Source organism: Tursiops truncatus, chromosome 15 (assembly GCF_011762595.2).
Source record: "Tursiops truncatus isolate mTurTru1 chromosome 15, mTurTru1.mat.Y, whole genome shotgun sequence".
Classification (NCBI taxonomy): Eukaryota; Metazoa; Chordata; class Mammalia; order Artiodactyla; family Delphinidae; genus Tursiops; species Tursiops truncatus.
In genome coordinates, this window is record NC_047048.1 from 30,856,373 (window position 1) to 30,884,307 (window position 27,935).

General features: G+C 53.6%; 1 protein-coding gene across 11 annotated transcripts; it reads right to left on the minus strand.

Moving 5' to 3' along the window:
- Positions 1-10,209: 10,209 nt before the first annotated feature.
- METTL22 (methyltransferase 22, Kin17 lysine) lies at positions 10,210-27,820 on the minus strand. 11 transcript variants are annotated; one of them, XM_073792327.1, is made up of 13 exons: positions 27,728-27,778; positions 27,021-27,162; positions 24,738-24,904; positions 22,816-23,172; positions 18,677-18,717; positions 18,444-18,588; positions 15,561-15,632; positions 14,135-14,188; positions 13,629-13,657; positions 13,075-13,234; positions 12,793-12,895; positions 11,550-11,718; positions 10,210-10,320 (listed from the first exon to the last, which is right to left on the minus strand). In XM_073792327.1, the coding sequence occupies exons 3-13, from the start codon at positions 24,889-24,891 to the stop codon at positions 10,255-10,257; spliced, it is 1,350 nt and encodes a 449-aa protein (XP_073648428.1). In that variant the 5' UTR covers positions 24,892-24,904; positions 27,021-27,162; positions 27,728-27,778; the 3' UTR covers positions 10,210-10,254. The 11 variants fall into 11 exon arrangements, with proteins under 11 accessions (XP_073648428.1, XP_033695193.1, XP_073648430.1 ...); XM_033839302.2 differs by lacking the exon at positions 27,021-27,162 and having other exon boundaries at positions 27,728-27,820; XM_073792329.1 differs by lacking the exon at positions 27,021-27,162 and having other exon boundaries at positions 10,210-10,674; positions 27,728-27,820.
- Between the last annotated feature and the right edge of the window lie 115 nt (positions 27,821-27,935).

The following is a 27,935-nucleotide window of genomic DNA, read 5'->3' on the forward strand; positions in this document are numbered from 1 at the left end:
CTCCTGCTGAATTCACAGCCTTGCCTGGAAGGTACCAGATGACATGCCAGCTCCCGGGCCTCTCCTTACCTGCATTCACCAGGGTTCCAGTCCCAGACCGGTTGTTACTTCCCAGCTGTGTGACCTTGAGCTTGTCACTGGCTCTCTCTGAGCCTCAGCTTTCTAAGTGGGGATGATGATTTCTCCTCGCTGGGTGTTGAGAGGATTAAATGCGGTAGCTTGTGCATACAGCTTGGGAAATCAGTGTTCGCATCACGTGAGGTCCCACCCTCTTTATGAGGACCAACGAACCAAAGCTACTTTCACTGAAATATCCTCCACTCTCCTCTGTAACCGCAGGCAGGTGACAGCCCTCCCCCCATGCCACGGTCCTATGTGTGACCGAGGGCCTGACGTCTGCCACGCTGGGTCCTGAGTGGGGTGCCCGTGAGTCTAGGCTGCTTCAGTCCGTCCTCAAGTCTGTGATACAGCACAGCAAGCTGAGCTGGGCGAGCCTATTGAACAGATGTGACCTTTGGGATCTGGAGTCCTTAGAGACTACAGTGGAAGCCACTCACCCAGCACTGCCGCTCACAGGCCCCGGGATCCTTGGGGGCTCCCCCTCCTCTCTGACCCTCCTTTCCCTGCCCATAAAAAGGGGTGGTACTGCAAGATGTGTCTGCTCCGGCGAGGAGGTTAGACGGTTGAGTTTCACCCTGCTTTCCCAGGTCCCTCCCCTAGTTCGGCCACTGGGCTCACACCCTGGGTCCCAGGATCCCAGGATCCTCGCCATTAAGGACCTCAGAGTTACATGATTACATGTGATCCCATGAGACAGGTCCTGTGAAAGAGCATTATACATGTAGAGCGCCCTACAAGTGTAAGGAATGACTATTAACCTAGCCTGGGGGTGACCAGCTGAGACACCTGGCCATGGTCTGGAGCCGGTTTGGGTTGTCATGACCAGGGGAGGAGGGAGGTGCTGGCATCAATTGAGTGGAAGCCAGAGATGCTGCTAAACATCTAATAGTGCACAGGCCAGGCCCCAACGAAGAGTTATCTGGCCCAAAAAGTCAACAGTGCCACGGCTGAGAAACCCTGCTCTAGTATAACTCCTCTAGTTTGACAAGACCGACCTTGGGCAAGTTTTAACCGCTCTGAGTCGAAGTTTCTTCATCTGTAAAATGGGGGTAAGAATAATAGTACTTAGTCCTATAGGATTGTGGTGAGGTTTAAAAGAGAGAACCTATGTAAAGAGTCCTACTGTACAAACACAGCCAGAAAAATAGGACTGGGGGGACGCCCCCTCCCCATCTCTCGAGTTTAGTTCTCACTCTTCCCCACATGGCTGCCTTCTCCCTGGAACATCCAGGTGTGGGTTGCCATGGAAACCTTTCAGGGATGGTGCATTCAAGAGCTCCTATGATTTATTTTTCTCCCCAAAATAACCCATCCTGTCAGTCAAATAACACTTAGGCGAAGTGGTTAGGCAAGTGAGATTGTTTTAGCATCGTTAACTGTTGAGCAAGGCGGCTGCTTGGGGGAGTTTCCATCCCCCACTGAGACAGGCAGTTAGTAGAAATGCAACCGTGAACAATTAATAATAGTGATGGCGATGATGCTGATGGCGGTGGTGATGCAAGTGATAATGATGATGACCACCAGCTCTTGCATCTCTCCTGAACCAGGTCATGTGCCGCGTGTTTTATATGCATTATCAAGTACAGCCTTTTACAGACACAAATGCCGAGGCTTGGAGAAGTGAGTTTTAGGGCTGGCTTGAGCCCAGTTCAGACACCTGGTGCCATGCTCTAACCACCAGGCTTTATTGCCTTTCAGGAGCCTTCAGTGGAAGAGGGTGTATGGGGAAAGCTCAGTTCCTTTTGTCCCTGGCCCCAGCATCCAAACCATTAGCTCCAGGCTCTCTTCTTGGTAAGCTGGAAGCTGGAAACTCCACAATTGCCCATGCAACCCATTTGTGAGCTTAACTCCTTGATCCAGACGTTGCTGCCCCCAAAGAAACGGTCCTGTATGGCTCCAATGTGCACTGCTTCCTAAAGCCTAAGGCAGGTGTCTCATTCCTCGCATATCAAACCCTTGGATCTATCCCAGCAAAATAGCATAGCAAACTCTCTGATCCACAGGGCTCCTGCTTGCCTCCAGACAAACAGTCCCCACCCTGGGCAGGGGGTAATTGTAAGAATGCTGACTACAGAGCCAGGCAGACCCGGGCTTAGATCCCACCCTTGTTACTTTCGAGTCCTGGGACCTCGGACAGCTTATGTGTGCTTTTTGAGCCTCAGCTTACCCACCTCTAAAATGGGTTCAGGGTTGATGTACTGATAAAGGAGAGCAGTAGTAAGTGCTTAATAAACGTGGGTTTGACCTGAATTAGGGTGTGGGGCTAACTAGGCCCTGGTGGCTCTCAGAACTAATGTGCCATTGGATAATGTAGCGCAGGTTGGGTAGAGAGTCCCTCGTGACTCCCAGGGTCCACTTGGGAGCGGCTGCCAGTGGCCAAGGGGACAGATGACTATGCCCTAGATTCCTCGCTGCAGTTCCCGCTGTCGATTCATGAGGCTGAGGCGCCACCTCGCGGCGAGAGTCCTCCGGGGAGCCGGCCTGGAGGTGAGGTGGGAGGAGAAAAGGACCTGCAGGCTCTAAGAAGTAGTTCCAGCCCCCGTCTTCACCTCCGGTTGGGGCAGAGCAAGGAGGACGAAGAGCTCTGGTTCCCTTGCGGTTCATTCATTCGTTCATTCCTCCGTTCCCTTCTCTGTACTGCCGGCTCCTCTGTCTTCAGGACCCGCCCCATCACCTCCCCCATCGTTAACGCTCTACTAGATGGCTTTACTTTTCTTCGTAGCGCTTATCAACCCCGTGGACGTTATAATTCTCAAAGCATTAAAAGGTAATTCTCTTCAAATTGATAGCGAGCACACTGCAGAACCTTGTTTAATTCACTAAAGAGGGACTAAGCAGGATGAGCTGGTTCAAAAGAGGATACGAAAACCAGAGATTTTCAGAGTAAGTTGGGAAAATGGTGAGATGAAGTTGCCATTTTAGACATAAATTTGGTTAATGTCCTATAGAGCAAAGGCACTGAACCCCTTGTGAGAGAGCTTGGGACAGAGGCACCCAGTTAAGCCAGACCCAGATTCCTGACCATAGAAACTGTAGGAGGATAAATGTTTGTCTTTTAAGCCTCTAAGTGTTGGGGGTATTTTGTTATGCAGTGAATAGGTAACTAATACAACCTCTGTGCTCTCTGCAGAGGGCCTCGCTTATATTAGAGTTCTCCAGCCACTGGGCAGAGGCTCAGAGGTCTGAGTCACTCCCCCTGTGGTGGCTGGATTTACGCCCACCTTCAGTTTGCTGCCATGTCCGTGAGGGCTCTCCTTGAAAAAGTAATGGGCTAGAAATGTGGATAAAATCTATGGCGCGACTCCAGCCTTTAGCGCAGACGGCGGCCATGCTCTCCTGGGCTTGGATATGCCAAGTTCCCAAACAGGAAAACCGGACAACGTGGAGCTTTATTAAATGGCCCCGAGTCCTCTCCTTCTGTGTCACTGTCATCTGGGTCTCAGCTGGAGGAGGACGGAGCACAGGGACTTGCAGCCCCAGAGCCACCTGAGGCATGATTTGGCCTCCACACGGGTAACTGTTTCTCTAAGTCTTTCTAGAGCCTTTGGGTCAAAATTGATTTTATTTTCCGAGATTGGCTACTGAGCCACATTCCAAAAGCATGGTTTGACCCATTTGCATTCAAATGTGTCTCTTGGTGGAGGTAGCATTTGCGGGTGTGTGTGTGTGTGTGTGTGTGTGTGTGTGTGCATGCACGCGTGGGTGCACGTGTGTGAGTTTATATCTTTATTTGCAGTAAAAAAGAAAAACACAAAAATACCCCACGCTGGTTGTAAAAACAAAGTACAGTTGACCCTTGAACAATGTGGGAATTAATCCAAGTATAATTAATTTCTAGTCGGCACTCGGTATCCGCGGTCCTGCCGCATCCACGGATTCAACCAACCATGGACTGTGAGGTTCTGTAGTATTTACTATAGAAAAATATCCGAGAATAAGTGGACCCAGGCAGTTCATACCTGTGCTGTTCAAAGGTCAGGTGTAGGTGTGCACAGTACAAAAGGCAAAGTCTCTTATCAACTCCTTCCTCAATCCCACGCCGCAGGATTAACCCAAGCCCGTCGTGCAGTGTGTAACTTTCCACGTAGAAACACATACCTTAGAGTTGCCATTTATAAGCAGTGCCGTGGTGGGCAGATTACTTGGAGAGGTGGATGGCCTGTGGGTGTGTTCAGACTCTAGGTCCAGACTGCCTGGGTTCAATTTCTGACTCCATCGCTTACCACCTATGTGACCTTGGGAGGGTTACCTGGCCTGCCCCCATGCCTTAGTTTACCCAGCCATAAAGTGGGGTTGATACTACCTGCCTCACGTGCATGCCGGGGGATTTACTGAGCTAACACCTCCAAAGTGTTCAGAACAGTTGGCTTTTACTACCTTGATACTCCAGGGCTCCCACAGCAGCATCGTACTCAGGCCTGGTTTTGAAGCAAGGCTTTCTCCTCCCCTGAGGTCATCATCTTTCTAGGTGGTTCCTCACTGCCCAGGTGCTTAGGGGAGGGTGTTGATGTGCTGTGACCCTTCTTCAAGTTCCCTCCTATGCTTAACTCTCCCAGTGGCTTGAGCCTTGGAAGTGATGGGGAAGCAGGTTTAATGAATTGAGTTCTAGTTAATTAAGGTTTTACTACATACGGCAGCTTAAGAATAAAGTTAGATTTTAATCATTACAACTCTGCTGCTTAAAATCACCTAGTGTTTCCCATGGGAAACCAATTCAAGACCCATTTTGACCAGGCATCTATCAATCAGTAGAGATTGGTGTTTCTACTCATTTATTTGTCCACTGCACTGCCTTTAGCTTTATTTCCCACGGGTTTAATCACCAATGGTGGTACTGTTTCTTCCTCTGATTCTTATGCTCTTTCCAATCATCCCATCGATTTTTTTCCTATCAGCACAGAACTCACATTCACTGGATGCCAGATTGTTCTGACGAGAAGAGTGTCCATGTGGGGACAGAGGTCAGGGCTGCCCCTAAGCGTCCAGGGCATCTTCCATCACCCAAGCCCACAGGTTTTTTTTTTTTTTTTTGGTCTGTGGGGCTGACCCTGCCCCTTTGTGGTTTTATTTTTATTTATTTTTTAAATATTTATTTATTTATTTTGGCTGCGCTGGGTCTTAAGTTGCAGCATGAGGGATCTTTTAGTTGCGGCATGCGTGCAGGATCTAGTTCCCTGACCAGGGATTGAACTCGGGCCTCTGCATTGAAAGCATGGAGTCTTACCCACTGGACCACCAGGGAATTCCCTGTGGTTTTAACAGAGGGTTAAAATGCACAAAACCATCAGGTTGATTTCTCAGTCTGTTGGTAGAGAGACTGTAACATCACTGAATAGTTCATGGATTTCAGAACCACCAGCTAGCTGCCCCAGTGTTGTGGAGAAAAACCACTCAGCAGTGTTGGGTCACCAAGTCCTGGCTGACACCTGCTTTGGGGCACGGGGCTGCCACCCTGGGTGGGGAACGGCACAGTCTGGGAGGTGTCCTGGGTTCTAGCTGGGACCAAGGGTGAACCCCTGCCTTCTTCCACTGTCTGCAGTGTGACCACCTGCTCAGCACCTCAGCCCGTGCGCTGGCCGAGGTGGGTTCGACCTTGCAGTCACATTCCCGAGATCTAATACCACACTTGCATAGCTTTCTAGAAGACTGCAGGGCAGGGAGCATAGCACGCACAGTGTCGTCATCCCATCGGGAGGACCAGCGCCCAGGTACCCAGTACGGCTGCTGCAGCCCAGAGCCCAGAGGCCTACAGGTCACCTTGATGCAGAGACACAGCAAGCTGGGGCTTCTACCAGGATGCTTTACACCAGAGTCACGGAGGGCCAGGGTCTGCCTGCCGACTTAGGGTCAGCCCCATGCACTAGTTTTCACCTCGGATGGGGCAGACACGACATCCCACTTCCAGCTCCACCCTGTATGAGATACCTGGACCCTGAGATCGCTTCCCCAGGCAGTGGTCTCCCCCACCAGTGGTGTTGAGGGTGACTTGCCTATTCCTCTGAGAGCCACTCAGGTCCTCCAAAGTGACCTTTGTGTGTAACACGGAGCCTGGAACTTAAGGCAGGCCTGTTCAGTATGACTTTTCAAATTTGCTCTCTGCCCAGCTATTGTGGCAGGATAGGTAACACACAGGATCTGGTTTTTTTTGTTTTTTTTTCTTTTCTGGCTGCACACTGTGGCTTGTGAGATCTTAGTTCCCCGACCAGCAATTGAACCCGGGCCACAGTAGTGAAAGCACCGAGTCTTAACCACTGGACTGCCTGGGAATTCCCAGGATCCGTTTTATGTACACAGAGAGGTAGAGATGGCTCTCAGTGACTCCTCTAGCAGGCGATGATGACAGACAACCAGACCTTTAAATCACCCAGGCCACGGTGTACAAACTGAAGATGCTCCCAAACCAAACAACTCCACGTTAGGACAATACCTGCAATCTACTGAAAACTTCCCCGGCGCATCTTACTCAGATTATCTAGTATCATCTTCACAATAACTCCATGAAGAGGGGGAGACTTACCATTTTACAGATGCGGAAGCTGAGGCTCAGAGAGACTAGGTCGTTTGTCCAAGGTCATCTGGCTGGTCTGTAGCAGATCCAGGATCAAACCCAGGTCTGCCCAACCCCAAAGTTTGTGCCCTTAACCAGGGGTGACACATTACAGTCTTGCTCTTCACAATGTGGTCCCTGCACCAGCATCATCTGGGAGCCTGGTAAATTGCAGCATCGAGCCCCACCCGGGACTGAGTCAGCATCTGCGTCTGTCAAAACCCTGGGTAAGGGGCTTCCCTGGTGGCGCAGTGGTTAAGAATCTGCCTGTCAATGCAGGGGACACGGGTTCGAGCCCTGGTCCGGGAAGATCCCACACGCCGCAGAACAACTAAGCCCGTGCGCCACAACTACTGAGCCTGCGCTCTAGAGTCTGCGAGCCACAGCTACTGAAGCCTGCGCGCCTAGAGTCCATGCTCTGCGACAACAGAAGCCACCGTGATGAGAAGCCCGTGCACCTCAATGAAGTGTAGCCCCCCGCTCGCCGCAACTAGAGAAAGCCCGCACGCAGCAACGAAGACCCAATGCGGCCAAAAATAAATAAATTAATTAAAAAAAAAAACAAACCCCTGGGTGATTCACGTGCATAGAATCTGAGAAGTGCTGGGCCCACAGCGTTACTATTTGTTGGTTTTACCAAATCTTTCCCGTGTAGGCTTGAACCACCAAGTCAAGTCCCCTCCCTGGGCCATATAGCCTCTGAAAATGTTAGAATATGTAAAAAAAAAAATTTGAGTCCAATGGCCTGGGTTAATTCTCTAGCAGAACACCTTGATGGTTTGATGATTCTGAAATAGCACTGCCAAACAAGCGCTTACAGAAGCTCGAGCAAAGCCTTAAAACACGGCGATAAGGGTGCATTTCCACTCTGAGAAGTGAAAATCTGACGATGCCTTGAATTATAGTGAATCAAGATTAATTCCAGGCTCCACTTAGAGGAAGCTTTCAGGCCAAGTGGTTTGGACATTAAAGCACTTGCCCTAACGCGCCAGGTGAAAGGCGTGACAAACTCTATTGCTTGGTGTCAATTACATTTATAGGCCTGTCCCCAGGAGCACGAGGAAAATGTCACCGGTAATGCTGATACATCACCAGCTGGGGCCCTGTCTGGGGGGGGGGGGGGTTCTATTTCGAAGACTTGTTATTAATAAATCCCATCGTGATCTGCACGATTATGGCGAGTCTATCAGGGATTATGCCTGATTATGGCGAGTCTATCAGGGATTTTTTTGTGTGTGTAGGAACCTTGGAAAGTGGGAGTAGCTCAAATGCTATGCCTCTCAAACCACTGTGTTCACAAATCACCCGGCGTCTTGTCAGAATGCAGATCTGACTCCGGTCTGGGCTCGTGTTGCTGCTACATGTTTAACAAGCTCCCAGGTGATGCCACTGGCGCCGGTGCTGCCGGTCCAGGCACCGCACTGTGGGGACGTGGGAAGAGCACAGGCCCGGGCTGGGAGCCCGACTCTGCCACTTGGCAGCTGTGTGATGGTGCGCAAATTGCTTAACCTCTCTGAACTTCAGATTTCTCACATTTATTTATTTATCTATCTATTTTGGCCACACCACGTGGCATGCAGGATATTAGTTCCCTGACCAGGGATCGAACCCATGCCCCCTGCAATGGAAGCATGGAGTCTTAACCGTTGCACCACTAGGGAAGTCCCAGATTTCTCACATTTAAAATGGGGATACTTCCTCCTCTCGGGATCTTTGTAAGATTTAGAGATGATGTGTGTAGACTTCCTTCCACTCCCAGAGGGAAGGGCTGGGACTCATTCTCCTGCACTGCTTTCATGGCAGGTACGGCGGAGGCCCACTTTTCTTTCCTAAAGTAGCTAATTCTCTTCTTCCAGGTCACGGTTTCTCCACCTTGGCACCACTGACATTTTGGGTTGGAGCATTCTTTGTTGGGGGGGCTCCCGTGCAGGACAGGATGTTTAGCAGCTTCCTTGGCCAGTGGCGCCCATCTCCTCGAGTGGTGACCACCCAAAATGTTTCCAAACTTTGCCAAATGCCTCTGGAAGCAAAACTGCCCACAACTGAAAACCACCATCCTAAGCAGTAATTCCTACTAACGATTCATTCAACAATATGTGCCGAGGGCTCCCCTGGTGGCGCAGTGGATGAGAGTCCACCTGCTGATGCAGGGGACACGGGTTCGTGCCCCGGTGCGGGAAGATCCCACATGCCGTGGAGCGGCTGGGCCCGTGAGCCATGGCCGCTGAGCCTGTGTGTCCGGAGCCTGTGCTCTGCAACGGGAGAGGCCACAACGGTGAGAGGCCCGCCTACCGCAAAAAAAAAAAAACAAAAAACCAACAACATGTGCCGAGTACCTACTTCGGGCCAGGACCATGTGCCGGGAATACACTGGTATATGAGACAAACAGGGTCCCTGACCTCATGGAGCTTTTTCCCTTTTGGAGCCTTAGTCTTCTCAACTGTTCAGTGGGTCTAACCAGGCTGCTGACTTCCTAGAGTTGTTGGGAAAATGAAATGAACTGAGACCTGCAAAAGCCTAGCCCACGGTGTCAGGATAAGCCAATGACGGGGGTGGGGGGTACGACGGGCCTGGCAATCGGACCTGTGCCTGGGGAGAAGCGACGTGGGCAGGAGCAGCTGAGCTGCAGCTGCAGGGGCAGCCGGGGAAGGGGCATGCCGGGCCCTGGTGGAAAGCGGGCAGGAGCAGCGAGGCGGGGAAATGGAGCCTCCGGGAGGGTGGGAGGGACCCTAACTGGAAAGAAGGAGAAGGAGGGAGAGGGGGTGGGAGGGGCATAAAGAGACAAGGTAAAGGGGGAGAGCAAGAAGGAGGGGGTGAGATACAGCAGAGGCACAGACAAAAAGATCAAAATCAGACAGACAGACAAACAAGTGCACAGGTGGCGCATGGTGGAGAGACTGAGGGGACAGGGGGAACAAGGCCAGGCTGAGGAAGGGAAATGCCCGCGAGGCAGGTGGCTGCGCGGACCCCAGCCCTAGGCAGCTGCAGGGCCCAAAGGACTGGCTTTTATGTTTGTTCTACGCACACCCGATTTTGGTTACAAAGGCTTAAAACATAAAACAAGGGCCACCGCCAGAGGCGTCCAGTCTGGGAGCTCCTGCCTCCTTCTCTGAAGGGGCCCCCAGCAGAGGGACAGGGACAGGGCACACGCAGCGTGGAAGGCAAGGAGGCTTCTGTGCCCCATTTTGCGGGGTGGTACTACGGCAACTGTGAAGATGGTATTAAACTCATTTGTAAGCAGTTAGAAGAGAACATAAAAGACTATGGGTGCAGCCTGGGGCCCCCGCTCCAAGGGAAGCACCTGGGTAAGGTCATCAGCTCCAGCGGAACCAAGCTGAGAACACCGCCCAACTTGACCAAGCAGCTCTCAAACACCCTGCAACACCTACTCCAAGCCGGCAGCACAAAAACCACATGCAACCAAATGGACTCCCAGCCTAGGGCAGTCACGTTCTCTGGCTGCTGCCGGGAAGCAGAAAACCGCATTGGGTCACACAAGGCCCACCTGCCGTATTTTTTAAACAATAAAATCTCAAGCACATTACTTTGTGAGCTTTCAATTTTATTAGAAACATCACAAGAACAGTCAAGAAGCTGTGTCTGCAGACACGATGGGTTCTGTTACTGGTTCCACAAAGACCTTCCAGAGCTCCTGCAGCAGAGAGAAGGGGAGATTCCGAGATGTGCAAATGAGACTTCACGATTTCATAAAGGGACGTAATCAGCAAAAGAGAAGCCCCAAACAAGACGCGAAAAACGGGCAGCATGAAAGCTACCGCGAGAGCAGGGAGCCTCTCCCGGTGCTTTTATTGCTCTGGGCTGTTCCGTGGAGGCGGAGCTGGATGCTGAGTCCTGGCACTGATCTGAGAGGCAGGAGGCTGCCACACTGTCAAAGGGACCAGAACGGCCACACGTCGCACACCTTCTCCATTCTGGGAGCCATGCAGCACAGCTGCTGGATTTTGTGAGGAGCTGATTTCTTGGCTGTGTGATGCTCCTCTTAATGCTGGCAGGTGGAGAAGGTACAAAACGCGCCAAGTTCTTAGTGGGAGCCTGGCACCCTCACTAGGAGGGGCCCGGGAAGCTCAGAGGCCGCGGAGTGATGAAGGGAAGGCCCTCCTCGCACATGGAACCCCACACACGAACGAACGCAATGCCGTGCTTGCTGGCGGAAGGGACCGGGGGGCGAGCTGAGCAGGCCCCTCCTCCTAAGAGCCAGGCCGGGTCTCCAAAGACCCAGACAAAGGGCGGCTGCAGACAAGAGGCCAAGAGAACGAAAGACCTTGGGACTTATATGAATCCAGCTCCTACAAAGTTTAAGGGATTTTAAAGGGTCTTCTGACTTTGCAGATTTCCCCCTAGTGCTGGTTTTAAAACTGTAACAGGAAGTGATTAACCCCAGTCCCGCCCTTTCCTGGCTGGGACTCTCGCTGAGACAGCCGGCACCTAGAGCATGTCATTGGGGTTATTGCTCAGAGGCCTATGTGATGGGACCCCACTTGCCCCGTCAGACGGGCCACCGGCCATCAGGCAAGCCCGCCTAGGCCACGAGGCCACACACTTTCACAGTGAAGACGTGGCCGTCGGCACTGGGGCTCCTGCGTCAAGATCTTCAGCCCAGTCAAGAGCAACCCACACGCAATGCCCCCCCCCCCCCCCCCCCCGCTTCCCCTGGAGTCTGCACTGCCCGCGGCAAGAGGAAGTGCTCTAAGGCCAAGTGACCGTTGGCCAGGCAGGCCCTCCTGGACCTGGAGAGAGCCCAGCGTCGGGGTCAGCGGGGAGAGCGCGGGCCGGGCTGGACCTGGAGGCTGGCTCACGACCTCCTCCAGCCGACAGCCTCACGCCAGAGCAAGCTGCCCTCGGGCGGGCGGGCACACCTACCAGCTGCTGGATGCGCTCGTAGACCAAGAGCTGCGGGAAGGAAACGTCCACCGGCTCCACCGCGAAGCGCAGGCGCCCACCGGTCAGCCCCTCCAGTCGCCGCAGGCATGAGCGGAAGTGGTCGTAGGCCTCGCACGTGACCTCCAGGTGCCGCAGCGTGAAGTTCAGCCTGCGCACAAGCCGCGACACACACACTGCCTGTCACCACCGGAGGCTCTGCGGCTCCCTCCCGTCACGGCACTGGATTTTGAGCGCCTCCTGCATGCTGGGCGCCAGTGCACGGCCTTCTGGCATCTGCAGGAGAGCCTGGGAGGTGGGGCCGGCTACGGCCTCCGCTCAGGTGGGGACTGGGGCTCAGAGAGGGGAAGGCATGTGCCCAAGATTCCACCCGAGTGATCGGGTCCACACGTTGCCACTGGTCACGTGGACCCTGAAGGGGGTCCTGGAGGTCATCGGTGTAAACAACGCTGCAACAGATGTGTCCATCTGGACGGCTCCGTGCACGGCTGGGATCGCCTCCTCAGGGCCGGTTCCAGATGCTGAACTGCTGGGTCAATCTGTGTTCGCATGTGTAAAATAGCTAGTGGGAGCTGCTGTGTAGCACAGTAGCTCAGCACAGTGCTCTGTGATGACCTAGAGGGGTGGGATGCAGGCGGTGGGAGGGAGGGGGTACATGTATACACACAGCTGATTCACTCTGCTGTACAGCAGAAACTAATGCAACGTTGTAAAGCAATTATACTCCAATAAAAAAAAATCAGTGTGTTTGGGTTTATGGCTTTTGCTATATACTCTAAATTGCCTTCAGAAAAGCTGTGGGTTATCACTAGAATTAGAGGAAAATGTGTGCAGGGGGCCCAGCACCGAGTCTATCACAACACGGTCCCTCCATCAACAAGAGCCCTAACGTTTCAGGACATCCGGGCAGAAACGCCCCGGAGGGGCTCTGTGTCAGGGCGAGGGCAGAGGCCCGGGGTGCAGAGTGGACGTGCGTCTGGGCTCTGACGCACTCACTGCCCAGCTGCAGCCTGGACGGGTCCCTGGCGCCTCAGCCCTCCTCCCGTCGGCTGCGCGATGGGGACGGCAGTGCCTGCACACGGGGCTGGTGAGCGGATTAAACGAGGCCACGTGTGTGAAGGACCAGCGGGCCTGGCCGCAGCAGGTGCTGGATAAGCAAGTGATGAGGACGACACCAGTGAGGACGCATCTGGAAGGTGAGAGTCCGGCCCCGCGGGGAGCTCACCTCTTTTCCACAGAGAGGATGGCGGTGGAGGCGTTCTTCAACCTGTGAGCCAGTCGGGACAGTGTTTTAAACAGAGCATCAGTTAGGTCATCGTCGTAAAACACTGCGGGGAAGAAAACAGGCAAATATCAGAGGAAATGAGTCCTCAGCGGGCCCCATGGACGGAATCTCTGATAAACATAACAGCCACAGCGCTCAGAATGAAAGCGGCACGGAGCCGTGGTGGGAGCCGGCCCGTGACGACGAGCGGTGACACCGGCTGTGCCGCGGAGGCGCCCTCACCTTCGGCCGCGAGCACGATGGTGGTGTGGCCGTACAGGTCGGAGATGTCCTCCTCCGACCAGCTGAAGGGGACCTCGGGATCTGTGAAAGGGGAAGGACACCTTGGGTTCAGCCCTTTCTCTGCGGGCCACCAGCTCTCACCGAGACAGACTGAAAGAAGCTTCAGGAAAAGAAATGGGGTCGGGTAAGCTCGGTGCAGTGGGCGCCACCAGGCAGTCCCGAATCCCAGCGCCTCTGCCACCCACGTGGAAAACTTCAGGGAAGGAGATGCCCCTTCTGCCGGGGCGGCTACCTTATCCATGGGGGTCTGACCTGCTGACTCGGCCAGCAGCCTGTGCAGAAAACGATCTACACCTCCGTCCATGGCATTCCTGCCCCCGTGGACTTGCTGTGTGACCCCAGGAAAGGTGCTTCACCTCTCTGGGCTGCAGTGTTTGCACTAGAATGGGCATAACAATGCTTCCCTCACAGGACTGTCGGGGAGACCAAAGGACCTCGAGTGTGCTAGGCGCTTGCTAGGTGACAGGCACTCAACAAGCAATGATTTTCCTCACCTGACATCTGACAGGGAAAAGAAAAGCTCCTGTACAAAGAAAGAGCAAAGGTGCAGGTCTCAAACAGTCTGCATAAGAAATTTAGAAATGTTCCCCACCCAGCAGCCCCTGAACCCCTGGGGCCGACTCCCTGCTGCAGGCAGAGGACGGGTGCTAAGCGGGAAGCTGCTTCCTGGCAGGCAAACGGTCTAGGCCCTGGAGGCCCAGACTTGGGTTCACACCCTGACCTGCCAGGTACCTGTGACCCTGGGCAGGCACTGAACCTCTCTGAGCATCAGTCTTCCCCGGAACTGGGGACTCTAGGACCGACTGGACAGTGATACTGTGAGTCTGAATGACAGAATGAGTGCAGGGTGCCTGACATGCGGCACCAAGAATGGCAGCTGTCACTCTTCAGCCAACGGAGCTAGGACGCTGCTGGGCGGTCAAGGCCACAGGGCTGATGGCCTGGGGGCAGCCCAAGGAACCAATGAATCAACTGGGACACAACAGAGGAGGCCACGCACCTGTGCAGAGATCGTCTTTCAGCCAGTCCAGTTCCTTGACCTTAATCACACCGCCTGCAAAACAAACACAAGTGGAACTCCCCAAACTCTGAACACAGTTAGGAAAGAAGATAAAACTTCCCACTACACACCAAGATCCATCCATCCCACATTTGTTGAGTGCTAAGCATCAGGCCTGGTGTCGGCCCAGGGGGCAGAGATTCGTGAGGTACGTCCCTGTCCTGGGACACAGGCAGGGAGCAGACACTGCTATGAAAAGGACGCACCAGGTGCACGGGAGGACAGGGCTCTCGTGTCGATGGGCGTCAGGGAAGGCTCTGAGAAGGCACTTCACACCACTCCTTCCTTCCAGGCCTGCTGACAGCCTGCTGTGCCCTGGGCATTCAACAAACATGACACAGGGGATCAGACAGGGCCCTGACCTCACGGAGCACGTGGTCTAGTGGGGTGGCAGATGCCAATCAACTAGTCCCACAAACAAATGTCAAAATACCATGGTTCAAGGTGTAAGGAGAGCCTGTAAGGGGACTGTGATCTTGCCTGGACGTCTGAGCATGATTAGGAACAGACGGGGGAAGAGGGAGAGGAAACAGGCCGGAGGAGAGAGCAGAGCAAAGGCCCCAAGTGGATGGAAGCTCCAGCAAGGCCAGGCTAGAGCGGAGGGAGCCGCTGTGGGGAAGGGGCTGCCGACAGGCGAGGGCCAGGCCCCACAGGGTCCGGAGAGGCCAAGGAGTTGGGTCTGTACTCCGAGAGCAATGAGAAACCTCTGAAGGCTCTGACGCCTGGGGGGCCAGATGACCCGGTGGGAGCCCAGAAGAGCGCCCCAGATCGCGCTTGGAGCAGAAGGCCTGGCTGGGCAGCTCCTCCATCATGGCAGCTCACTCCTGCGGCGGGGCAGGAATCTGATGGTCAGGCCGACAGGGCGGGGGCGCTCTGGGCAGAGGGCAGAGCATGTGAAGTGAGCCCGGGGCTCGCTGGATGCAGGGCTGGACAGCGGGGCTGCCAGGACGGAGACAGGAAAAGCCGGCCAGGGCCAGACCCGGAGGTCTGGAGCCAGAGGAGGAGCTTGGACTTCACCCCCGGAAGATGCTCAGTGGGGAGTGAAGGGGTCAGGCTGCATCTTAGAAAGGTCGCTCTGGACACTTGGGCAGCTCAGACAGGAGCTGGGGAGACCAGGTAGGGCCCTGCGACCTGCAGGGAGGAGAGAGCTGAGGTAGGACGTGGCTGTGGGCGTGGGAGGAGATGAGGCGAGGACAGAGCCGTCCAGCATCTGAAGTGACACAAAGCGAGACGTCCGCTCCCTCCGCTACCGGGGTGTCCAGGGACGCAGGGAGAACCCCGCCTCCCAGTGTCGTGGTTCTGGGTGTCTGTCTCACCTGCGAAACAGGGAAACCTCCCTCCCGGGCGGGGACCTGCTGGGCCTCACCTCCAGCGGCAGTCAGGTGGCTGTTAAGGGCAATGTTTCGCTGGCACATGGCCAAGAGATCTGCACCGACATCTGGAAAGACAGAAGAGCAAGTCATAAGGTGCCGGCCGTGACGACACTTTTATCTTTGTGCTTCTGCCTGGAGAGAGCTGGTACCAACAGCACGGCTGCAGAAACGTGCAAAATTGAAACAAAAGTTTCTCCTGCGTGTTTTACACTAAAATGAAATATGTTCACCTTAAGGCTCTTTCTAATGATCTCTGCCTTAAAACAGAGAAGACTGTCCTGGTGGGGACAGACTCTGCATTCCAGGGAAGGGTGAGAACTCCCAGCATCTTTAGAGCATATGACACATGCACACACTTCCCGAATCCACCCTCCATATTTCTAATGAACCTGAGCTGGTGTCACGGTCCCGTCACAGGCAAAGCGACTCTGGCAGCCACGTGGCTGGGCAGAGCCAGGGCTGGGATTTGAACCCAGGTGTCTCTGACTCCAACAAGCCTCGCTCTTTGACACCCCAGGAAACTGACTGGAGCCAGGAGGGCATTTGGATGTGATCGGTGGAGACAGAGCACATTCAGGCAGGCTGGAGGCAGGCACCCTGGTGCCTGACTCACCGTCCTGCCATCACGTCTCCCGAGCCACCTGCTGCTCTGATGAGATGGGGGTTCCTGTCACTCGAGCAGACCTGAGTTGTAGCACAGTGTATCCTTGACGGCAGTGGGGGCAGTGCTTTGCCAAAATTAACTTCCCATTAGGAGAGCGTGCATGTGGAGGGCACAGGGGGTCTTGTGAATGGCATTCGCCCGCCCACTGCAGACCTCCCGGGACTGGACCATCGTTTCCACCTCAGGGACCATGCAGAGCCGGGGACGTGTGTGTGTGGGACTCTGCTCACCGAAGGGCCGCACCTGTCCCTTCTCCTGGGCCACTGGGTAAAGAGAATACTGATGTATGTGCCTGACAACACAGGACTGGGTCAGCAGTTTTTAAGCCTTTATGGTACTTTTTGTCAAAACAGATCTTGTGCGGGATTCTAACACACCAAGCACATACGAGAGGAGCAGCGATGGCTGAGCGGCGGTGGGAGACCCAGAGCCCTGGGGCTGCCCCCGCCTCCACCCCTTGGCCAGACCCCGAGGGAGCCCACAGAAGCCTGCTCCACAGAAAACAGCCTGAGCCCCCCACATGATGAGAGGCACCGTGCTGTGAGCCAGCGGCCATGTATGTGACCTTCGCCCAGCCCCCTGACCTCAGCCTTACCCTGCCCACTTGGATGGAGGGGATGGTGACAGGCTCCCCGGCGACTGCCCAGGGTCACTGTGAGGTTAAAGGCGCTGATGCTCATGAAAAGGCTCTACTAACTGGAATGTGCTGACAGGATGCAAGCTCTCTTCCTCTCCAGTAAATCTCTCTCAGGGGTAAGATAACTTGATTAGATGCTGTTGTCAGGCGCTAGGCACTCTTGCTTTACGGCTTGTCTCTTGAGAAGTTCACTGGCGATTTACACTGAATCGTCAAGGAGGCGTAAACAGGGTGGCTTACGCAGGGTATCTGAAAAGTACGCCCGACTCCCAGGCCACCCCTAGCTTCCCCTTTCCTAGCTCAGAAGCAAAAGACGTGCGCCACGAAAACGTCAACTAGGAATCGACGAAACGCAAAGCACGTCAGCAGCACCACTTCCTGCCTAGCAGATATCGAAGATTTAAAACATAATGACACTAACAATAATTACCTGATAAGATACTATTGTACTTTCTTATAAACTGGTATACTCTCTCTAAAAAAGCACGTCGGCAAATCTGGAGTGTAACTGACAGTACTGCACTGTGTCAATTTGCTGGTGTGATCCCCAAACTACGGTGTAGAAGATGTTACCACCGGGGGAGCTGGATGAAGGGTACATGGCACTTTCGATACTAGTTTGGCAACTTCTATGTGAACCTAATATTATTTCAAAATAAAAAATTTAAAAAGCAATCATTTGACCATAAGTATCAAAAGCTTATGAAAGGTCCCACCCACTTCGAGGAATCTAGTTTAAGGATTATCAGACAATGAGGCACAAAGGTATTTGTTGCAGTGCAACAGACAAATGCAAACAAAACACAACATACGAAAACAGCCAAAATGTCCAGTAATATAAGAATGGTTAAAAAAAAAGGGACAAAACATTACCTGGTCATTGAAAGTCATTTATAAGTAATTTTTAACGACAGTGGAAAATGCTTTTTCCCTTTTTTGACATTTTTGGCAGGATACAGCACTGAATATATACAGTTTGACTTCTATTGTTTGGGAATAGGTACACACAAAGGAAAAGGAAAAAACTTGTAAAAAATATATATACGAACGTTAAAAAATAGATCCTAAAGCTCCCTGAGTACAGCGACTCGATCTGTTTCATTCACTCCTGGGTCTCCTGCATCTGGAACTGTGTCTGGCACGTAGTGGGCATGCAATGAACTGCATACTGTTGAATTTATATGGGAAATGTAAAATTATGAGGAAATGTTATTTGCTGTTCTACAAATTTTCCACAGAGAGTAGGCAAGATTTCCACAATCAGAAAAAAAAAAGAAGCTTGTTTTTAAGCCGTATGAGAGGCATATTCCTCATGGTTTTCTGAGATGTTTACTCTTTTGAGGGGCTGTGAACAGAGGTACCAGCAGAACCACTGGTCCTGCACCCGCCGGTCCTGCTGGGTCATCCTCACGCTGCTGAGAAAACAACGAAGGGTGGAGAAAACCAGCGAAAGAGGAGGGCAAAGGCGAGAGCAGCCAAGGTCCAGTGTCCAGTTTCCCGCCTCACTTTTTATCTAGTCAGCACACGCTCTGTGAAGAGCCTACTCCCCCTCAGCGTGAGACGGCGGGGCGTTACCTGTACAGTAGACGGTCTGCGCCACGGTGGCCGCGAGGATGCTGGCCAGCCCGGTGCCCGCTCCGAGCTCCAGCACCGTGCGACCCTGGAAGAGGTCCCGCTGGGACAGGATGTAGTCCGCCAGGAACAGGGCGCCCCGCCACACCTGGAGGGGAGAGGGACCAGGAACAAAGGTGGCCTGCGGCTCCCGAGAGACCCTTCAGGGCCGTGGGAAGCGGACGGGACCTACCCACCTGCTTGCCAACATCCTCCAGGGGGGTGGCCATGGTGTGCTCTGGACGGGACGGAAACCGAGAGAGAAAGGGCCACCGTGAAAACGGGGATGGATAGAACAGAGACAGACGGGGTGCGGGGGAGGCAGCAGAAACACAGGCCAGGCTACAGTCAGGAGGGGGCGTGTGAGCGTCACTCTCATTCAGATCCCTGGGTCTCTCTGCCCGCAGCCCGGAGACTCGGGTCACAGGAGGACTTGGCCCAACTTAATCAAACACACATACCCCACACTCCACTTTTTTATGTTCAGTAACTGCATGTTACGATCATAATATATTTATGTTCTTTTGATCAACTGTATGGGAATAATAATCACAACTCATTCCAAAATACTTTCTTACACTCAGAACCACACTAGAAGTTAACAAAATAAGTTTCAGATTATATCCTTTTTAGATGAAAAATATGTATGTTAGCGAGTATTCTCAAGCACAAAATACATTAGGACAAAATCTGGTGCTGGTTGTTGGGGGGGAGGTGGAGAACAGAACTATGAGATCAAGGAGAAAAGGGAATGATGGCAAACGTTTTTCCTGTTAAATAAGAACCGGCTCTCGTATCTTTAAGCAAGATGGTGATGGCCATCAAAACACCACAACACAGGCACGGCAGACTAGTTCACATCAAACCCCAGGCTCACCTCAAACCGGGAGCAGGGAGCGGGGATGGCGGGGGGAGGGGACAGCAAGGCTGAAGGGGTGTGTGTCTGTGTCTGTGTGAGTGTGCACGTGCCTGAGAGAAGAGGCCTCCTTGCTTTCCAGCCCTGCTCTGGACCCTCAGTGTCAGCTTCCCCCATCCTGCCCATCCCTCTTGCCCAGTCTCTGCAGCCCCACGGCACACTGTCCCTGGCCCACTGGCCCCCCGCTGCAGCCCCACGGCACACTGTCCCTGGCCCACTGGCCCCCGGCTGGGGCACGCGTCTCCCCTCCTCCCATCTTTCTTTGTCTCCTTCCAGTTTGCCTGGCTGAGCCAGTGGTGCCCTCCCACGGGGACCTCGGTTGTCTATGCCTGGTCTTTTCTCCGAGGGGGCCCGTGGACTTAAGTTTTGCCTCCAGCTGCATTTAAGGGGTGCTCAGCTTCCCTTGAGTGAGAACATGGACTGAGCTCAGAAAGACCTGCGTGTGAGCCAGGCTCAGTCACGCAGTCTGGCCGGTGGCGTGAGTCACTGAACTTCTCAGCACCAGAGCCACAGTTTGCTCCTTTACAAGATACAGAAATAACATCACCTCATTCATGGGCTCAATGGCCTCCCTAAACAGGGTCAAGGGCAGGGAGCTCCTGCCCCAGGGGAAAGTCACACTTTATATTTAAACAATTCCAGTGGCGTCTTAAGAACATAAAAGCCCAGCCTGAGGAACACACGAGAAACTCCAGGGTTGGCAAATGGGCTTAGACAGACAGTCTTTGTATCTGAGCTGTACCCTGCCCCTACCAGGACTGTCTCTAGACCTGCAGGAACCCAGACTCTCCTCCTCAGTCCGTCTCCCTGCTCCACGCTCAGATCGTCCCCTGGAATGAAAGCTGATGGCAGCTCACGTTTTTTGAGCACCTACTACGCACCAAGCACTGTGTTAAGAACTCTACATGTGCCATCTCTCTCAGTTCCCCACAACCAGAGATCATACCCATTTTACTGACAAGAAAACTGAACTCTGAGAGGTTAACGTACTTGCCCAAGTCACAGGCCAATGGAAAAGGCACGTGACTCGGGATCTGACAGCCCAGGTTCTAGCCCTGCCTCCTCTGAGTTCTCTTCGCATCCCAGTTTATCTATAAAATGGGGAAAATGATCATAATTTACTTTGAACCTTGGGTCTGTGGATTCCTAGCAGGTTCATGGATAAACTTTAGATTTTTGACAATCCCTGGAAGTAGTCTGGAAAACACATTCTCCTCCCGCTAAGAGAATTTGATTTTAATCAGTTTCTCAAATGGGTCTATAACCTTAAAAAAAGGCTGCGCTTACGAATGGGAGGAACAGGGTGGCCAGGGGAGGGACACCTGCTCAGCACCTGCTCTGCACCAGGCCCTGCAGGAGCACTTACGGGGCAGTATTTATGAAATCACCACCAAAACCCAGGGAGGGCAGCTTCCCCGACCCTCTTTCATAGGTCCAAAAACTTGAGGCTCTGGGTGGGCAGGATACTTGTCCGGGGTCCCCTGGCTTGTGAGGGGTGGAGGAGCTCTACAGGATCCTGAGACCAGGACCCCCTCCCCTGTGCCACATTCCTGAGACCAGGACCCCCTCCCCTGTGTACAGCTGCGGATGGAATAGTTAGGAGTTACTGCTTAAGCTCAGGTATTCAATGACCTTTCTATTCTCCTCCCTCAGGGCAGGTAGGGACCGAGCGACAGTGAGCCGAAAAGGAGGGCGAACTTCCAGGCGCTGTGAGATGGGGCTTCACAGCGAGGCAGAGCTGGCGGCGCACTGACCCTACCCTGCCCTGTGGGACTTTGTTCTCAGCTTGCAGGATGGGAAATTCCCGGAACATTAAACATGCGCCCTGGAGGCCAAACAGCTCGCTGTGAAGTCTGCTGCTCCCCTCCTCAGGGAGGCCAGTTAAGTGACGGCCGAGGGAAAGGAGCAGTCATCGACCCCCAAGAATAACACTTTCCAATGTTCTGATCACGTGACATGGGTAAGAAACATGGGCTGTGGTGTCAGATGGACCTGAGTGTGAGTCAAGGCTCTGCCACTGACTAGCTGTGTGATCTTGGGCAAGTTCCTCAACCTCTCTGAGCCTCAGTTCCCTCCTCTGTGAAATGGGAATACTCATCCCTGGAAAGGCCATGAGGACCAGAGGTAATCCACAGAAAACAGGGTAGGGTCCCCACCAGGGTGGTCTAGAACCAGCCTGCCTGGTACCCAGCAGGCCCTCGGTAACCGTCTGCTGAACGGATGACCACACGGCTATCAGAGCTGCTGTTCTGTCTGGGACAGAACAGTGGACCCCATATGCGCAACCCAGGCCAGTGCTGGGGGAGGCCTTTACCTGGGACCTCAGGCACCATCCAGGACCCTGCATCTCAGTGAACTGACTCACATCACAGCAGTGCTGGGGATGGCCAGAGCCCTGGCTGTGGAGACGGATCACACGGACTCAGAACCTTCCTCCCTGCCCCCAAACGGCACGGCCTTGGGCTCGTCACTTCCTCATTTGTAGCACCCCTCAGAGAAGCTGAGAAGACTATGTGAGGTGATGAAGGTGAACATCAAAGCACTACAGGTGCCTCATCGTGGCTGGCTTCCTTCCTGACCTGGCTGCTCTCCACTCCTGGCATTTCCAGACATCAAAATCCCCGACTCACCAAAGCCCTCTGCCTGCCCCTACGCCCGGGCATGGACCCTCTGAGCCCTGCCTGAGTGCCTGCTGAAACCTCCTTCCACCCCACCTCTCCTGCCACTGCATCCCTGCCTCCTCCACCCCCCACGCCCCCAGCTTCTAGCTCCCAGCCCATCTGATGGGCCCACACACTCCTCCAGGTTAACTCTGGATCTCCCTCCCCCTCCCTCCCCCTCTGCCCTGCTCCAGCTCCAGAATCTGCCATGGCTCCCTGCTGCGGGCTCCTGTGGGCCAAATCTTCCACAAACAACCCCGACCCACACCCTGGCATGCTACGTAGGATCAGAGTACTGATGCAGGAGGCAGCAGCACTGAAGCTTCCGGAGCAGGGGACGGCCAAGCTGGGACTTGTACGATCAGGAATGTGTTAGGGAGCGAGCCCTCTGAGAAGGAGGCAGAAGCAGAGGTGCGCAGGGAGAAAGTGCACAGAGGCTGAGCGGGTGAGGCTGGTGTGAGTTGAGGCTGGAGAGGAGGGCGGAGCCACCTCACACAGGGGCCCCGGAGCTATGCTGAGCCTGTGGACTGTGTCTCGAGGGCAATGGGGAGCCACTGAAGAGTCTGGAGCAGGAGGGTGACCCGACAGCACTTTGGCAAGCTCCCCTGCTGCCAGCGGCACTACTGGCTCCCAGTGTCTGGACACCGGTTCTGCTAACCTGTCCTGCCCTGAGATGCCTGGATGGGCCCGTGCTCAGCAGCCTTGCGCCCCGACCGACACTGTGGCGCCGCCTGGCGGCAGGTGAGCAGCCCTTTATTACCTATTTTGATGACATCGTAGGGGCCACTCTCTCGTGCTTCGTCTCCCAGGACGTCATCTTCCTCCTGCGTTAGAATCATGGGATGTACCTTGTCTCTCGGAGGCCCCGAGGGCTTGGAGGGAGAGGCAGCCCGTGGTCTTCTCACAACGTCCAAATCCCCATCCTCGTCCAGCTGAGCTGCCACCCCCTCCTGGCTGGTGGCGTCAGCCCCAGCCTGGAGGGAGACTCCCTCACTGCTGCAGCCGCTTCTGGCGGGAGGAGTCGCCTCTGCGTGATGGGCTCTGTGATTGCCACCCTCAGCCCCCGAGTCTGTCTGAGGGGCTTGGTTCCACAGAAGCTTGAACTGGGACAGGAAGACTGAAAGGCAAGACAAAACACAAAAGCAGTATATTTCCAAACAGTCTCCTTTTCTATTTCCCTTCCTCAATTTCCACCTGGGAAGAGTTTTAAAGGCCAGGCGGAAAAAAAAAAAAAGGACAAGGACCTACTGTATATATAGCACAGGGAACTATATTCAACATCCGGTAAATAGACCATAATGGAAAAGAAAAAAAAAACAAAGGCCAGGTGGAAATATCATAAAACCAGCAGCAAAGGTCTGTCTGATTCGGCTGTGACGCTGCAGCCTCCAGCGCAGCCCCGCTGATGAGCACCTGCGCTGCAGGCGCTCGGCCCACAAGACCGCATTTACTCCTTCCAGCGGCTATGGAAGTGGCAGTGTCACTCTATTTTATTTTTTATTTAAAAATTTTTTTGGCTGCGCCACACGGCTTACAGGATTTTGGTTCCCGACCAGGGATGGGACCCACACCCCCTGTAGTGGAAGTGCGGTGTCTTAACCAACAGACTGCCAGAGAAGTCCCAGTGTCACTCTGTTTTACAGATGTGGAGGCTGAGGCTCAGAGGTTACGTGAGCTGACCAAGGTCACACAGCTGTGGGCGTGGCTGAGGATTCAAACCCGGTCTACTGAACCCCTGCGCTTCTGCCCTCCTCACCGCACTGCTCACCCTTAAGGTTGGAAGTGAGGACAAGGATACTGTGTCCCTTACCACCTGGTGGCCAGAAAGTCACTGGGACAGGCTTTGGTAAGAGTATGGGTGCCGGGAGAGTTGGGCTGGAGGCAGGGGGTGTCCTGGGCCAGAGTCCTCCACGTCCCCCGACTGTCTGACCCTGGGGCAACTCGCTTATCTGTTCTGAGCCTCAGTTTCCTGAATCCAGGAATCCAAACTGGGACATGAGGGAAAGGGGAGTTATGAACTGCACCAGAACAACAAGCAAATACAACAGAGTGATCGGAGCTGGGGAGGGCGGCCAGGGAGGGATGAACGTTCTAGGCAGAGCGAAAAGCAAGAGCAAAGGTGCTCAGAGAGGAAGGTACATGCAGTGTGCGAGGGGCGGAAAGGGGCAGAAAGTGGCCACTGAGCAGCGAGGGCGGGAGAGAGAAGTGTGGACACACGGGCAGGGGCTGGGTGGAGCTGGGCCTCGCAGGCCAAAGTGAGGGCTCTGATTTCCTTCTAAGAGCAAGGGAAGCCACTGGAGGGTCTAAATCAGGGCAGTGGTATGATTTGTATTTTTCAAAGGACCCCCTGTGCTGCTGGGGAGAGCAGTGAGGGAGTGTGTACAGGAGAAAAACCAGGGAGCCCTGGTGGGAGGAGCCAGCCGGGGGTAGGGGAAGTGGGCTGGGGGAGCACTGGAATCGGGGCCTCCCCCAGGGCAGAGCTCGACTCATTCCCTTTGCCTTCCCGGCATCGCGTCCAGGTCTGGCACAGAGCAGGTGCTCGGGAAAGCACAGGGGTTTGCTCAGTGAAACAAGGGCACTTAAGAAGTGGTGTGAGGATAAGCTAAACAATCCAGTCTTCCCAATCTTTTCTGTGAGAAAAGCAGGAAACACAGTGGGCTCCCTGGGGTGCCGGGACCTTACCAGGCTGCCCCACGCCACTCAGCCGCACCATGAGGTGTCTCTGGTTTGGGGTGTGGAGGTGGACGTCTGACAGCACGGTGTCGCTTTTGAAGGTGATCTCGTCCATGGCCGGGGCGGGAGACGGCAACCATGGCCTGGGCTCCCCATCAACCATGGGACAGCAGCACCTGAGAGGCGAGAGCAAGTCCTCAGGACAGCAGGTCCCAGAGGGGAACAGTGCAAACGACCCCAGCCAGGTGGCAGAGAGCTCCCTTTTCAATCCTCTCTTAATTCTTCCTGAAGGAGAAAGTCTCAGAGCCTTGGCAAGGGAACAGAATCCAGCTAGAACTGTTATTTTGTTTTTCACTGTGTTCATTTTCATAGTAGTCGTTTATTTATGGTAAGAGATCTACATTTCCATTTATACTGATAAAGTTTTCCTTTTTTATTTTTTCCAATCTTTTTATTATGAAAATTTTCAAATAGCAAGTTGAGGGCATAGCATAATAAACAGCCATATACCCACTGCTTAGATTCAATGATCATTAATGCTTTTTCACATGATCAATCAATCCATCTATCTAGGTTTTTTCTCCCCTGAACTGAGCACCTTCTAGACATCACACCATTTAACCCCTAAATAATTCTTCAGCATCTGTCTCCAAAGAACACGCTCCTACATAACCATAAGACCATTAGCAGACCTAAAACAATGAACGGTTCCCTTATACCATTTAAAACCCAGTTCGTGATCAATTTTCTCCATTTGACACCCAAACGTCCTTTGCAGCTAGTTTTTCCTAAACCAGTATTCAATCACAATTTATGCTTTGCATTTAGAAGTTGTTTTCCCTATAACCTTTTTCTACTAGAAGTTGGCCCCAGCTGCCCATATGTCATTTGTTTTTAAACCTTCTTTTTAAATTAAAAAAAAAAAGTGAGTGGATTTAAAGGAAAAGCAACTAAGGGAATCACTGTACAGGTGATATACAGATGTGGAAAAATTATGAAGGCGACACAGCAGTAACTAAAATTTGGAAAACCATGCTGGAGGCAAGGTGGTCAAAAACAGGAAGGCTTTCCCTCCATCCAGATGTTCCACCTCATCAAAAAGCATTAAACAGCAGCGGCCGCGTGCAGACAGAGCCTTGAGCTGTGATGCTGGGCAGAGCAGGCATAAACCCAGTCTCCTATGTCCTTGCTACATGACCTTGAGAAAATTACTCCACCTCTCTGGACCCGTTTCTTCAGCTACATTCTCACCTTGCAGGGTTGGCAGTAGGTGGGGGGATGGGGGGAGATACGTGGGGGAAGGGTGTTAAGGGCTGAGCAGAGCCCTTGGTCCGCAGCAATTGTTAATAAATCCTTGGTTTCAGATGCTTGACCCAAACCTGCCCACAACCCCTGACCTCCTACGGGAACCGTCCCTACTTGGGTGGGTGCGTGCACTACGTGTGTGCCCCACGCATGTCATGAGACCTGTCGGGCCTCCATGTCTTCAACTGGAAAATGGGATCGTCATAACCCAGGCTGTCCACAATCTGAGTCCACATAACTGGAGTGCCTACACTTAAGTACTTTCCACGGGGAAGCAAAAGTTGTACCAACACAAACATTTTTATACAAGAGTCGCCCCCTGCTGGCTGGCTTTCCTATCTAACACTATACGCCAGCACAAAGCAAGCAGCTTGTGAAGTGAGCCTGTGAATCTGGCAGATGGATGCAGGATTTCATGGTGTCAATGAAAGCAATGGAGAAGAAATGCTCGACCCTCAGGTAAAAGTCCTCAACCAATGTGGACTGGAAAAATTAGGATGGATCCAGGAAGCGTATCCAGTATAAATACAGCTTAGACCTTCCATGACCAATCGTTTTAAAGACAGATCTGGCTCTCCAGGGACTGAAAGAGGTCCTGGCAACCGCATACCAAATTTTCTTAAATACAGAGAAAAGCCAAACCCGTATTCTTAATTTCTAGTTGAAATTTCAATTTTAAAATCCAACCTGCACAGGTCTCCCAGGAAACGCACTCTACAATGGAGTACTAGGTTAAGTGGATTCCCTTTAAGGGGCTTTTCCTACAACCAGATCTCTGGGAATGCAGAAGCACTTTGTACCTGTCTCAGCATCTGTGTGAGGATTAAATGAGACAATGATCATTTTCAGGGTTCAGGACATAGTAAGTGCTCAATAAATGACAATAGAAAATATTATCATTATAGTGTTGATAAGAATAATTATTAACTGATGTGCTGGAAGATGTAATAAGGCAATAGCTTCTCTATTTAGGAATAGCTGACTCACAGTCTCTGTCTGGGAATGCTGGGGCTGGATGGGCTTCAGTCCCCTCTTCTCACTGGGGAAGAGGGAAAGGACACCCCGACTGCAGATGGGACCTCTGCTTCCTCCTTTGGGCAGCTGACAAGTGTCCTTGGCTCCTTTAAGGCTGTGGGGGCCAGACGCACACGCTGTCATCCTAACCCCGTCAGGAGTGCCCACTAAAAGCAGTTTGCTGGGATCTGGGGGTTGTAATGCCTCCCCGCCTCCCAGGCTTTCTCTCTGCCAGGTGTCACAAGGTCATCAACAATCAGGAAGTAGGAGGGATTCTGACACCGAGGCCCGGGTCTGTGGGGCAAAGACTTGGCCCTGGCCGCGGCGCGGAGCCGTAGTCAGGGGCTCCAGGGTCCTCGACCCTCGGGGCTCTTCGTTCACTCTGTCTTGCCGCTCCCTTAACTCCAGCTGGCGAGCTAAGCATTGCCCTCTCAAACTGCAGTCACAGCTCGGGCATCACCCTCCCTTCCTAATCCAAAACCGAGGGGGCTGCGTGGACCGCGAACGGAAACCCAGAGGAAGGCATGGACTCCTCCCAACACCCTGGCTTAGAAGGGGAAACTGAGGCTGAGTGGGGACTTAGGCTTCAGGCCCGTGGGAGCCCGCACTTCAAGGCCAGGCTCGGTGCCAGGAGGCTCCCTGCACCCTTCCGCGTGCCGCCGCCTCTCCCACGGGCTTACCCACCGCCGGCCGCCGCCTGAAGTCCCAACCGAAACGCTCAGCACGGTGCGCACGCTGCCGCCATTGCAGGCAGCCTGCGCAGGCGCGGCCCCACCCCCTGCGCGTGTGTCCCTCCTCGTCGCCCGTGACCACGCCTATCTGCCGAATCGCGCATGCGTGCCAGCCTCGTTGGCAGACTGGTGCAGCCCTGAGGAGGTGAGTTTCGCA

Bases quoted from the DNA above. Each gene is read 5' to 3' on its own strand.
- METTL22 (XM_033839302.2), bottom strand. From the start codon at position 24,891: ATGGTTGATGGGGAGCCCAGGCCATGGTTGCCGTCTCCCGCCCCGGCC. The intron at 23,173-24,737 runs GTAAGGTCCCGG...CTTGCCTTTCAG, and splicing joins GAGTGGCGTGGGGCAGCCTG to TCTTCCTGTCCCAGTTCAAG. The intron at 12,896-13,074 runs GTGAGGGCGCCT...TCTTCCCCGCAG, and splicing joins CATCGTGCTCGCGGCCGAAG to TGTTTTACGACGATGACCTA.